We start from the raw sequence: 13,979 nt of genomic DNA on the forward strand, positions 1-13,979 counted from the left end.
TATATGAAGTCAAGGACCCACACACCACGGGTGGGCCCTGGGCAGAGCCGCTCGGGGCCAGGCCCCCTGTCTGGGAACAATGTTTCTAGGATAAACCTCCCTCCACAGACGACATTCTCATGAGGTAATTACTTTAGAGTCACCAGATACCCTGGTTCTGCACCTTATCACAACGTACGCAACCTTGTAGAAGTATGTCTTAGCCCTGTTTAAAACACCTAGATATGAACTGGCTTTCTAACATGTGGGCTCTTTTCTTCTGCTCCTATGTACCTGTTAAAGCTGTAATTTACAATATGCAATACTTGATCAGCCAGCAAATTGAAGGACAGCTGGTGGCCAATCAATGAAGTGGCCAGGCTCACTGACAGAAGTAATGTATAAACACTTTCACATTTTCTTACTGCATATCTTCTAAGAATTAGCCATGTGAACAAATTTATTAAGCAATAAGTAAAAAAAAAAAGTTACATGCCTGGGGCATGACCTGCCCACTATGACCTGCCCAGGTAGGAATTGGTGATCAGATCCCTAGCAACTTCAGTTCCTTAATCTACATACCAACAGGTAGGTAATGTACAGGTGTAATGTGCAAGGGGGTGGCCACGGGCCCCGGCACAAAGCAGCTGCACCAAGTTTCTGGTGGCCTCGTGGAAAGGGCTCAGTTTTGGAAGATCTTCCAACTTTTCAAAAGAAGTTGGAAATCCAGATTTGATATATTTAAATGCTGGAAATTAATTTTTAAATGTTTTAAAAAATATGGTTTGGGCCAACATCCCACAGGTCAAACCAAATATGGCTATTGAATAGACTTGACCTTCAGCTCTCTGTTCAGAATCCTGAATTATGATAGCTTTCTCCTCTCCACGTCTGTTATCATTAGCATACTTTCATCTGTTAGTTGTGTTAAAGTATGGCACCAGCAGCAAACACAGTACTCCAGACGTGCCCTGTGGTTAGAACCCACAGTTACTAGTAACGACCTAGAACAAATGGACTGCAGGATGCCCTTTCATACCCAAGCCCATCACAATATGCAACTTACCTTGATCCAGGGATGCTGCAAACTGTCTTGAATTGTCATTCTCTTCCTTTGTGGGGAGAAGGGAAAGTAAAAAAAAAACACGGTGACCACAGAAGCAAACACTAAATAACAATTGTCTCCATGCTGGCTGCGCCTACCAAACAGAAGTTCTAGAAAATGCAGTTGGGGCCTGCTTCTTGGAAGCAAGCTGAAAACAACGTCAGTCTTTGTGTGATCATTTCACTCTGCCTGCAGGACTGACTGAGCAGGTACAAAGGTCCCTGCCTGCATTTTCAGAGGCGTTTCACACGGCACACTTCCCTTTGCCAGGAGCGAACAACCAGGGTCTCAGAAACGTGGCCACGTGCACAGAACAGGGACTAACTCTCGTCTGGCTGAGGCCATGGCTGAGCGACTTTCTGGGATAATGGACACTCACTTTGGATCCTTGACGAGCAGTCTTCTTATGAAATCTTTGGCTAGGGCACTGGTATTACTGAAGTATTCTTCCTCAAATTCGTAGTTGACGGCAGATACATTTGCTAACGTTTCTTGCTTAGTGTCTCCGAGAAATGGTGAGGCCCCACTGAGGCTGTTAATAAAGTGGGCACAGAACATGAGCAATTACCTCTCGTGTGGTCATTTCATCCCCATGATCTCTGATAAGGGGAGCGCGGAGGAAGACTGTAATCTGGTGCTTGGACAATCACTGTAGGATTCTACTACATTTTATAGGGCATTTTAATTGTCATGCCCCAAAGCTTCAGCTTGCTGCAAAGGATGTGTTTACAAAGTTAATTCGGAACAGCATCTAGTAGGTAAAAAGAAAATCCTTCCCGATTTTCTCAGTGATGGACAGACATTCTTTCTTCCAGTGATTATGCTGCAGTTTCTGATGCTCATTTTGAATTAGGAGAAAATGGCTAATTAGTATAAACCAAACGTGTTCTGGGGGTGTAAAATGAGTATTTATATAAAAAGCATGCATAAACTGAAGAGATCAACATGGCTGATTAGTAAAACATATGGTCTCAAAGAAAGAGGGAAAGAACACGAGTTGTGGATTTTGGTACTTACAGAATATAGGTGATTACCCCAATACTCCTAGACACAAAACAGAAACAAAAACAAATGTCAGCAGAACAATAATTAAACCAGAAAAATGACAACATCAAGGGCGCGCTACTCACCACATGTCTGCCTCAAGACCAAGGGGCTCATAGTTGACTATCTCAGGAGCTAAGGGGAAATAAATGCACATTTAGTTTTTGAAGGAAGTGAACCAACAGGTAGTATCTACACATATAAACCAGGGACATGTACCAGGGAAATGATGCTACAGTAGGGGAATTTTTGCCAACATAATGTTTAGGAGGAATAAATGACCACAGGAGCAAAGAAACTTACCAACGAATTCTGGCGTCCCAAATATGTTTTTGAATTCATTTCCAAAGTCAATTTTGTGGGCCAACCCAAAGTCGATGATCTTGATCCGAGGCTTGGGAACATTTCTATCCAGAAGCATTATGTTTTCGGGCTTAAAGGAAAAGAGAAACAGTGCCGCAGTGTTCAGAGTGGCGACGTTCACAGTGGCTGACAGGTGGAAAAACCCAGTGTCTACCAACAGCGGAACGGATAAACAAATGTGGTAGAGACACACAAGGGAAGGGTACTCAGCCTTAGCAAGGGAGTAGATTCTGAAACATGACACAACATGGAAGAACCTTAGAGACATTATGCTAACTGAAATAAGCCAGGTAAAAAAGGATAAATATTCTATGACTTCACTTGTATGAAGTACTTGGAACAGGCAAGTTCACAGAGACAGAGAGTAGAATGGTGGCTGCCAGGAGAGGGGGTGGGGGCAGGATGGGGAACTCCTGTGTCATGAATACATGGCTTCACTGTGGGAAGATCAGTAAGTTCTAGAAATGGAACTTCCAGAACTTACTGGTAATGGTCGCACGATCATGTGAATATACTGATGCCACCGTAAGTATTACATAATTAAAAATGGTTAGAATGGTGAATTATGTTATCTTTATTTTACTACAATTAAAAAAATAGCAGCCATGATATGCTCTGCTAAGGACAAGGTGGCTGGATAGTCCTTCCTCTCCACTGAAAAAAACCCCTGAAAAATAGGCATGAAGGGTTCATGCAAGAAAACACCAGGAACAATAAATGTTTTGGTTTAGGTTCTCCCAGTAGTAGACCTGTGATGGGGGTTCAGGTGCAAGTTGCTTACGTGGGGGCTGCTTGGTAGAGAAATGGGGGGACAAGCAATGGAAGGAAGCTGATACAAAGTGTCTTATCAAGGTGGGAGTGATGGAGTGTCATCCCTTTAGGAACTTGGGGAGAAAGAGTAGCACTCAGAGTCTTCCAACTAAAGCAGGAGGCAGTTAGGGTGTTTATCCACCACCTCCCCATCCTCCATTGCTAAGAGCTGCTTCTGCAGGTATTTACTTTTGGGCGTTTCCCGCTCCCAGGGCAGAGAGCCCTGGGTATTTAAAATAGCAGTCTGTGGGGTGTGTATTAGTGAGCGTTGGGGGAATCCAGATGGGGTCCTAACAGCTTCACTACAATAAGTATGAATGAAATCCTTCCTCCTCTAAAGTCCTACACTAGCCCCAATGATCTGAATCATTTCCTTGGCCATTGATCACACGCTGCTTTGTGACAGTCTTTTCACTGCCTTGGATTGTACCTTGAATCTTAACATTGTCCCTTCCAGTTGCTCATGGGTGCCTCACCTTCCCTAAGAGATCATAACCTCTGTGATGGCTGGGAGTATGACATTTCCTCCCATAATGCCCTGCCTCCAGCCAGGCATGACCCCACTTAGCCAGATTTGGAGTTTGGCTTCATTGACTGCCAGTGACAGAGTCAGGCCCATAAGCCTTTGCATCAAGAGGAAGAGCAGAGATTAAGGCACCGTCTATCTTACATGCCCTGCAGCCATAGAGACCAGGAAGACAGTGGGCACTCCAGGCTGACAATGTCCCATCACCAGCAGCAGCTCCTTTGCTTAAAGACCTTGATGGTAAGACCCCTAGGTGCTTCCCCAGGGATTCTTGAATGTAATCGTTAATTGTAAGCCTCTATTCCACAAAAAAGTTAGGAGTCTCTGCAGGAGGCATGCATTATACACTTGCTAATTTACACAGGTAATTCCATTTGTTAAACCCACAGGAATGACACAAGTATCTCTCTGAGATGCCTCAAACTTTCTTAGCAAACAAACAGCCAGTGCTGTGGTTTCCATCAGCTTCTATCTGGCTAACACTCAGCAACATACCTTAAGATCAAAGTGGGCAATCTGAAGGGAGTGCAGGTAGTAAACACCATTAAGAATTTGTTTGAGAAATTCGGTTGCTTCCTCTTCAGTCAAAGATTCCTTTTCAGCTAAGAAGTCAAACAGCTCTCCGCCTGCAACCCTGGAAACCAAGAAGCAGAGGTTATTGATGACAATTCCGTTTCATACTGATCTGTTCTCTCGTAGATACTGGCACGCTCAAATTTCAGGCAAGAGAAGAGCATTAGGCTGTGCTAAGCACGGAATCAGAACTCTCCGTGCTTCTCATCAGTGGATGAGAAATCTACATTCAGGTACATTTGTGCTTGAAACCACCTGGGTACCATTTTCCTAACGGTGCTATGTTCGCAAGTGAGGGGAGGAAGCCGAGACGTCATGGGGGGAAAAAATCAATGTATCCTTAAAACATTTTAATTAAACATATTTGGAGGAGAAGTCTTAAATCACTGACTAAGAACCAAAAGTGCAAGCCAACTTTGTACAGAATTTATTAAAAATACATCACCCTAGCTCCATCAGAGAGTACCTGGAAAGTTCATATTCTGTATGTTAACCAAGTTTTTAAAGCCTCAAATCATAATATATAGCCTGACAAGGATTTTTTCTTTTGTATTTGTTTATATGCAAATCCCCATATATTTATAAAAATCACAGTTAGTAGTGAATTTAACAAATACCTTAACTAGTGAGAAAAAACCTAGACAAAATTGAAATGCACAGCTCAATCCCCCTGGCCAGTGCCTGGGGGCCAGAGGTCGGCCTGAGCCGTCCGCCACCTCCTTGCACAGCGCCAGCCACACAGCAAGAGCTCCAAACATTTTTATCAAGAGGATAAATGAACAAACTCCCCTGATTAATGGCAAATAACAGGGAACTTTTAATAAGACTTTTTATAAGTTAATGTTTATCGTTTAACCATACATTCGCAACATAATAATTAACTGCAATTATGCACATAACTGCTGTGTTCATTATCTTTCTTTTGGCAAGACAGCTCCATAAACATTATACCTACATGTACAACTGGTGCGCATGAGACTAAACAATAACGGGGAAAAAGCTGTTTTCTTAAAGAAAAGTTTCAGATTGCCCGACTTCACCCTCCAAGTCAGTGTCTTCCTTAGCCTGGTCCAGGGTCCATGGGTCAGAATTGCTTGGGCTGTTCTAACAATGCAGATTCGGGGCCTCACTTCCAAACTGCTGCCTGAGAATTTCTAAAAGTGGAGACGAGGAAACGCAGCGTTTTAAACGAGCACCCTAGGTGACTGTTAGAGCACTAAAAACGGAGGACCCTTTTCAGTCTTGATTGCCTGCCTCTGCAGCAAGGCTTCTCTCTGATATTTAACTTTGGGATGTTTAGCCAGAGGGTCACATGACTCCTCCACCCCTGGGGCCCACTCAGAGGGCTCTGGCAGATCTGCAATGTGCCCCAGCCAGGAAGGCCAGGAGCCCCACCGGGAGGTACGGGCCTGCACACTCCTGGGGCAGTGGCCTTCCTGTCTGTGGCCTTGGGGCCTCGCTGCCCTCCCCTCTCCACAGTGCACGTGCCCTGCGCTGGCTCCCACACAATCCCATGAACCCTCTGCTACTCTCTTTTCTATGTTCTTACTCCTCTTACAACCAACAGTAATGAAGACAGAAACCTTCAAATATAGGAAACAAAAAGGAGGGAACATGGGAAACTGTCACCTGCCAACACTGAGACAGATGCTGCAGCATCTCTTTGCTTCTGTGCTCTCTGGCACTGGTGGCCAGCACTTAGGGTGACCACAGCTCTGCAGGCCCCCAGCTGGCACATGGACTCAAATCTTAATTCTGCAGCCAGAAGGTTAGTCCTTCTCTCAGAGACTCATTTTTCTCACCACACAGGAATAATAGGAGCTATTGGTTTCAGGGTTTTGAGGACTAAAGATAATATACACAGAGCAACTGGCAGACAGGTCTGGCAGGAGGCTGAGGCCCAGCAGTGGAACTGGTGCTATAATGAAGGAACCCGCCTTTCCTGTAGAGCACCAGGCCCCTCCCCCAGGCAGGTTCCAACGTGAGAGTCCCGTCCTGCTCCTCCCCTCTCCCCACTCAAGTCCACTGGTGTGGCCAGACCACTGCACTCCCAGGAGGGACTTCTCCTGTGACTATGGTGTCCAGTCCCAGTTTCGCCCCTCTCCAGGGCCTTCCACACGCTCCCTCGCTCACAGGCTGCTGGTTTCCTGACATGGAGAAGCAACTGTGGTTTGGCTGCCTGGAGTTGGGGAGACTCTGAGAGCACCCAGCTTAGTTCAATGCGGAGGCCCAGGTCCTTCTTAGGAACCCCACGGCTGCCGCAGGCCAGGCCTTTGCTCCTCTGCCTTGGCTGACGTGGCCACCTCTTGCCCCCCTATTCTGTCTTCTTGTGCTGAGCAACTCAACTCCAACGGTGCTTCCTGACCACAGAAGTGAGAACCAGGAGCAACCCTGGAGCCCCCAAGGGAGGACCAGCCTGCAAAATGGCAGTGCTTGATCAAGACTGAGAGAAAGAAGGCCCGGGTCATCTCTAGTTCTCTCCATCCACCCTGCTCGCAGGTCCTGCTCAAATCTCACATCGTTCATGATGAGGTCCACATCATCTCTTGTCCAGGAAGCCAAACCATTCAGCTAGACATCAGGAGGTTTAGGGGAGCCCCCACCTCACTGGGCCCGGACCCATCACTGGTTTCCTGCTGCCCCGAACACCCTACGTACATATGCATCCTCCTTCACACTGATACGGGAAGGCAGATGATTCAGCCATGAACCTCTGCTTATAAAATCTTTACAGTCAATAATCAAAGGAATAGAAAGTAAGTGATTTTAACCAGGGTTTGGGGAGCATGACGAGCATCATTAGACAATTTACCCCCTATTTAGCCGCACCCCCATCTCAGAAGGTAGAAAGCGACTTGGAGCTTTTTCCACGTCGGCACTTTCACACGCATGCTCAGCACCAGAACGCAAACGCTTACACGACGCTGTTGCCGAAGAGCCAAACAATGCCAACGGGGGATCGCGCGAACCGCGGCACTTCCTTTCCCTCTTTGTTCCCGATTTCCCATTTTGTTTAAGGGAAGGAGGATTGATGGAGAGAGAGAGAGATGAGCAATCTGTGCAGCAAATTTAGAAACTAAGTCTAACCTCCTTTATTAGGTCTTTGAGTCAGAGTGTTTTAAATTACAGCATTATCATGGAAATTATGTGAAATGAATGCTAATAAGCAGGGGTTGTTTTTGCCAAGAGAGCTGGAAAATATGAAGTTTCCCTCTCCTCCCGTTCCTTTCCCTCCCACCAATGCCTCCCCTAAGAGCTGGCGTAACAGACTGTAATTAGGACACATTACAGCTTTAAAAACAAAGTGGGCCTTCAGAGTGACATACGAGGAATTGTCACAGGGCTCCAATTGCTAAAATAAAACACAATTCGGGGTTCCTAACTCTTGCTAGGAATTGTGCAAGACATAACGGGACTTGATTCTGAACTGGGTCTGGTCATAACCGAAACTTCAGGGGATTCTGGGCTACAAACCATCCGTGATGAGCCATTTCAAGACAAACGTGATTCTTTGGGGGGGGGCTGAACTTCAGAACGAGCGTGTGTGGTTGGTAAACTGGGGGCCAGTGGAACAATTCAGGAACTCCCAGGGCACACCCTCGTGCGGACCCTGGCCTGCTATGACACCGAACCTTGGGTGACACAGCGAGAAGACTGGATGGGCTCCTGCACACAGGCCTCCCAACCCCAGCTGTGGCCTGAGGTTGTGGGTGACTGATAAGAAGTTGTGGATCGCGTCACTGCTCTGGACTCTGCTACCTGTATAATAAAAGGGTTGAACAACTGGGTAAAGTGTCTTTCTAAATAACCTTAGTGTACATAACAATAATTGGGAGAATTTGGTAAAAATGCAGTTTTTTAGAACCCACTTACTGAGGTGCAGACTCAGCAGGTGGGGCCCCAGGACCTGCATTTTAACCAGTCACTCAGGTGACCCCGACGATGATGGACCACACTGAGAGAAGCTGATCTCTCAGGTGTGATAACTTCAGGTTCATAAGCCCGTGTGTGGATGTGGCAGATCTACTCCTGTGCTCCCACCAAACTTACCTTTCCCTCCTGCATGCAGGGCTAATCTGCACTTCCCAGCTCCCTGGAATCCAGACTAGCTTTAGCCAGTGGGTTGTGAACCAAGATGACGTGTGCCGCTTCCAGGCCTGGCTCCTGAAACATCCCGCACAATCCTCCACTCTCTCTCTCCTCTCTCTTTGGCCACCTGAACACAGGTGACTCAACAGAGGTCCCCAAGGGGCACCAGGGGAGAGCAGAGACATTAGACTGAAGACTGTGGATCCCTGAGTCACTATCTGAGGGACAGCCACCTACCCTGTAACATCCGCATGGGACTCTGAGCAAGTGAGAGATAAGTCCCCTCTTGTTAAGCCACTGAGATTTTTGTGGTTGTGTTCCATCTGCTCTAAATACAAATTTATTTAATCAGAAGTAATAATGCAATACATTTTCAAAATTGAAATTAAAGGAGAGCAACCAATGCAAAGCACAGAGTACACTAACTGTTCCAGTTTTCTATTGCTGTGTAACAGATTTAGTAGCTTTAACCATGACATTTTTTTTAAACCTCTTAAGGTTTCTGTGGATCAGGAATCCAGGAAGGGTTGGCTGGGCAGCTCTGGCTCAGGGTCGGCCATGGGGGTACCATCAGAGAGTGGCTGAACTTCAACCTACAGGACTGCCGGAGCATCCGGGAGAGGTCTGGGCATCTCTCTCCAGGTAGTCTCAGGCCTCCACGTAGTCTCTCCATTTGGACTAGCTGGGCTTCCTCCCAGCATGGCCGACTCAAGACAAGTGGACTATTTACACAGCAGCCCACAGCTCCAAGGCAAGTGTTCCCCAAAAGCAGGGCGGAAGCTGCCTCAGAAGTCACACGGCATCCCAAGTGAGTCCTAAACCCATCCAGATTCAAGGAAAGAGGATTTACGAGTCTCCAGGGTTAGACACACGTGAAGGCCCGGCGCTGGTGCTGCAGCCGCCTTTGGAAAATATGTCCTTCTACCCACGACAGATGAACTGAAATTCTCCACCTCACTTTACCCTAAACGTCTATTTTATAAGGGTCAGGTGCACGTAGTTATACTAGTCGGCTAGAGCTGCACTAACAAACGGGTGGCTTGAAACAACAAATTCATTGCCTCTCGGTCCTGGATGTCTGCAATCCAGGTGTCAGCAGGGCCGCACTCCCTCTGAAACCTGGAGGGGACTCTTCCTCGTTTCTTCCTAGCTTTTAGCAGGTGCGGGCAAACTCTGGCTTTCCTTGGATGCAGATGCGTCACTCCAAACCCCTGCCTTTACGCAGACTCATCCCTGTGTCTCTCTACTTGGTCCTCTGTGCATGTCTGTGTCTGTGCTAATTTCCTCTTTTTACAAGGACATCAGTCAGACTGAATGAGGACCCACCCTAGCGGCCTCATTTTAATCTGATTACATCTGGTAAGGCTGTTTTCAAATAAGGTCACATTCTGATGTATTGGGGTTAGAGCTTCAACTTATTATTATTATTTTCTTTTGCGGAGGAGGGGCATAATTCAACCCATAACAGGTAGTAACTGCCGATAGGCTGCGAACAAAATGTTACAGGATGGCTAAAGCAACTCAGGAAGAGGAATCAAGGAAGGGGAAGGACAATTACAATCTGCTAGTGTTTTTGTTAGTCTTGCTTTCAGGTTCCCCTATGAAGGAAGGGTTCGTTCATGCACTGTTTCAAAAACTTTTAAATTCAGGTCAGAAAAATGTGGGTGACAGATGCATATCTACTCCAGTCCTGAAGTGATTCCCTCAGGGCTTTGAGATGATTCATTCATTCATTCATTCACTCATTCATTATTTACTTTTAATCCTCACCTGAGGACATTTTCTCATTGCTTTTAGAGAGAGAGGAAAGGAGAGAGGAAGGGAGAAAGGGCAACACGGATGTGAGAGAGAAGCATCAGTTGGTTGCCTCCCGTCTGTGCCCAACTGGGAATCCCATGCTCCTGCACCGGGTATCTTATGCACCTGGTCCGGGGATTGAACCCACACCTCTGCCTGTGTCTTGACTGGGAATAAAACCCGCAACCTTTTGGTTACAGGATGACGCTCCTACCAACTGAGCCACACCAGCTAGGGCAATGATTCTTCTTTTAAACATAAACTTTCCTGGTGGCTGTGACGTGAGTTTTGAGCAGAAGGAAGTGCCTGGAACTTCTGGGCTCTGCCTCTAAATAAACCAAAACTTGAAACTCAGTGCTCCATTGTCCTCATTGCGTGTTGACAATTCTGTCTCGTTAATCTTGGGGAGGTCCTGAAGGGTTGTTTTTACATTCTCACCTCTCCCATTCTAATTTAAATTCCTTGGGTAACTGAGGACTTGGCGGAATGTAAAACTGAAGCTGAGGAATTTAAAGGGAAAGATGAGGCCTAAGTCCCTCCCTTTCGCATTTGTGAGAAAGATGTGACTTTAAGGTCCGAAGTAGGCTGGGGGTTTGGGAATACCGGTCTTTGTTTATATACTGTGTTGTCCCCAAATTACACAAAAACGTATCAAAGGAATTCCTAACCTTCACACTCCTTTGAATCCAAAATGCAAGATGTCTGTGAAAATACATTTTCTATATGTTTCACCTAAAATTCAAGTAACAACTTAAAAGGAGTTCTGGGGATTCGCATTGAAAAGAAAGCCCGGCACTCAAAATTCACAGGGGAAGTGACCTTTCATTTTCATTTTACCCAGTGAGGTTCTGCAAAAAGCAAGCAGGAGCCTTCTGAAGGTTTCTAGAACAAAATCCCTAAGGGAAGAATATCGCTCAAAGGTTAAAAGGCGTTGGAGGCAGGCATTCTGGGTCTCAAACTGGGCTCTGACTCAGATAGGCAGGTCAAGTGACTTTCTGAGGCACAGCTGCTTTGTCTATAGAAGGGGGGGTGGTTAACACCTACTGTTCATTATTTCTACTGGGGGGCCGAAGGGGGATAGGGGCATGAATGGCAACAGGGTGCAAAACCCCTGAAGCTACTCTCTGTCGTTATCTCTTGTCCAGATGCTAGCTGATGGTGTGAGATTCTGATGTGGCTGTCGCGCTAACAACGGAATGAGGCCACACGTGCCTGTGGTTACGTTAGCGGCATGTGACCGGAACAGGGGAGCAAAGGGAATAGACATTGAGCCTAATAAACTGGGGAGCATAATAAGCCTGCTTGCTAGCCAGGAAGCTACAGCTTCACACCCCAGGGGATTAGAGCATTGCTTCGCCAAGGGGATTGACACACCCCCTCCCCACCTTCCATACTGGCTTGCTGGGGGGCACCGGGGGAAGTGCTGCTGGATGCTCACTAGAGGCCTGTCAGTGTAACTAGGGGGTTGGGGGGTGTAAGCCCATCCAAGATGATTAGTCACTTTGAGAAAGCACTGGGTCCGTCACAAACCTAAGCTCCTGGTTATAACCCCAGAGGAACAAAGAAGCTCTCTCTCTCTTGCTTGTGACCCGCACTCCCACGGTGCACATACCTGTTCACTCCATGGCCACGTGGCCCGTGGCCTCCAGGAGGGAGCTTGAATACTGCAGCACAGCAATTGGCTACAGCTGGACACACACGCTAAGCCAGCCAGATGCTGGGCTGGACTGTACTTTAATAGGGAGCACAAACTCTGGGCAGTGGCCTTCATCCAGGCCCCGTTAGACAAGACTGGACTTTTTCCATGGTGAGAGAGACGGAGATGGGACTTTGGGAAGTCAGGAGAGGAACCCCCTTAATTGCCCATCATCAATAAACCATACCACAGAGCCCCATCCTCCCAAGAGGGTCTCAGGAAATTCTTTTCCTTCGGACATGGCAAGAACCCCACTTCCACTGATAACAGTTAACAAACAGTAGGGTTTTCCTGAAATGGGTGAACATTCGCAGGGCCAAAAACCCGGGGAAGAGGTGGGTACTTGGACTAGTAACAGATGAGTTGGAAGCTGGGCCTCGGCTCCGTGGGAGAGAGAACACCTCTCTCTGAACCCTTCCTTGAGTCTGGACAGAGAGGAATCTAGATGTGCTTCAGAGGGCCAGGGATGGTTGGGAGAAAGGTCGCGCTGAGGGTGAGGGGAAGGCGGGCTGGGGCTCAGCAGAAAGAAGTGCCAGCCACCCCAGCCCAACAGCACCCATTTAATGTGACTCTTGTTCCCCCCCTGTGAAATAAAGATGTATTTAACCTGTTTCTGTCCAGTCTCAACCGTGTAATTAGAAAATTAAAGAAAAAAGCAGTTTCTTGCTTAGGCAACTGTTAAGGGAACGCTGAGGCCTGTGTGGACAGAGGGGATTAGAGAGAGTCCTCAGGGAAGTTCAAGTTCACGGGCCCAAACAACCAGCACACCCAGAGGCTCCTTCCCCACATGTGACCCCCGTGGGCCAACCTGAAGGGCCTGGGCTTACCAGGGTGATGGCACATTTGCCCTCTGCATTCCGGTAGGGGAGAACTGAACTCTAATTTGGTCTCAAAAATATTATGCAAGAATTACATAAATATATTCTCCCAAAGAAAAACAAAAACATCCATATATAAAACTAAAGCCCCTTCCGACTAGCTCCCCTCCTCCCCATCCATTCCCGGCCCTCTCCCTCCCTACCTCCCCAAATGCATACCCTATTGTGAACATGGTGTACATCCCTTCAAACGTTGTATGTGTGTTCTGTGAACCACATGGCACCAATTTATGGATGTTTTAAGAACATAAATGGCATCAGACTATATGCGCTATTCTGCAATTGGCTCTTTCACCTCAGTAATGGTAAAGAGCTCTTGCATCCTACTTTTCGCTGCTGCCTGATGTTCATGGGGATGTCTAGATCAGAGTTCATCTAGCCGTTTATGTGTTTTCAATTTTTCACTATCACAAGCAAAGAGGCAATGATTTTTTGGTGTACCTGCATCTGCTGAGGGTGTGAGATTTTTTTCTCAGCCTGAGGATATCCAGCCCAATACAGAATTTCTGGGTTGACAGTTAGGATGGTTTTTATGTGTTTAAGGAATGTGCTGAGTCTCCAGAGCCTCCCACTTGGTATTATTATTTTGGGCTAATCCGAAGGGTAAAATAAACGCGTTACTGTTTTATCCTACATTTCCCTGTTTGGTAGCAAAACTAACACTGTTTCATAGGATTATGGGCCATTTGGATTTGAGTGGCTATGAACTGTCTGCCCACAGCCTTTGTCCATTTTTCTATTGGACCGTCACTGTTTTTAATTTTCATTGATTGATACATGTTCCTTACCTCCTCTCGATACTACGCCTTGATCTCTTCTGTATTCCACATGTTTTCTCCCCATCTGTCACTTGCCTTTTAACTTTGCTTAAAGTGATGTTTTGTTGAACAGAACTTCTACACTTGGGTGCAGTCAAACTTATCGATCTTTGTAGAAATCGAGATTTTCTAAACCAAACATGAGGACAATGATATAGCAGGTGGAAATTAGCAGCTCCGTGATCCATAGCAAGGTACTCAATCTTTCTGTGCTTGTAGGTATTCGTGATGGCTGCCTGTGGGCCCGGACGGGCAAATGGAATTTCAAAGTGTTTTTTCCAGCACTACTGTTCCTCCCCAA

General features: G+C 46.6%; 1 protein-coding gene across 4 annotated transcripts in view; it reads right to left on the bottom strand.

Moving 5' to 3' along the window:
* The window catches only part of DAPK1 (death associated protein kinase 1), a 174,954-nt gene that overhangs the window by 49,681 nt on the left and 111,294 nt on the right, over positions 1 to 13,979 (bottom strand). For all 4 annotated transcript variants that reach the window (XM_045195116.2, XM_053923386.1, XM_045195117.3 and 1 more), the window contains exons 4-9: positions 4,323 to 4,461; positions 2,432 to 2,561; positions 2,215 to 2,263; positions 2,102 to 2,128; positions 1,464 to 1,616; positions 1,046 to 1,091 (exon numbers count right to left, since the gene is read on the bottom strand). In XM_045195116.2, the coding sequence (XP_045051051.2) occupies positions 1,046 to 1,091; positions 1,464 to 1,616; positions 2,102 to 2,128; positions 2,215 to 2,263; positions 2,432 to 2,561; positions 4,323 to 4,461 (544 nt within the window). The remainder of the gene's footprint in view (positions 1 to 1,045; positions 1,092 to 1,463; positions 1,617 to 2,101; positions 2,129 to 2,214; positions 2,264 to 2,431; positions 2,562 to 4,322; positions 4,462 to 13,979) is intronic.

Source organism: Desmodus rotundus, chromosome 1, assembly GCF_022682495.2.
Source record: "Desmodus rotundus isolate HL8 chromosome 1, HLdesRot8A.1, whole genome shotgun sequence".
NCBI classification, from domain to species: Eukaryota; Metazoa; Chordata; class Mammalia; order Chiroptera; family Phyllostomidae; genus Desmodus; species Desmodus rotundus.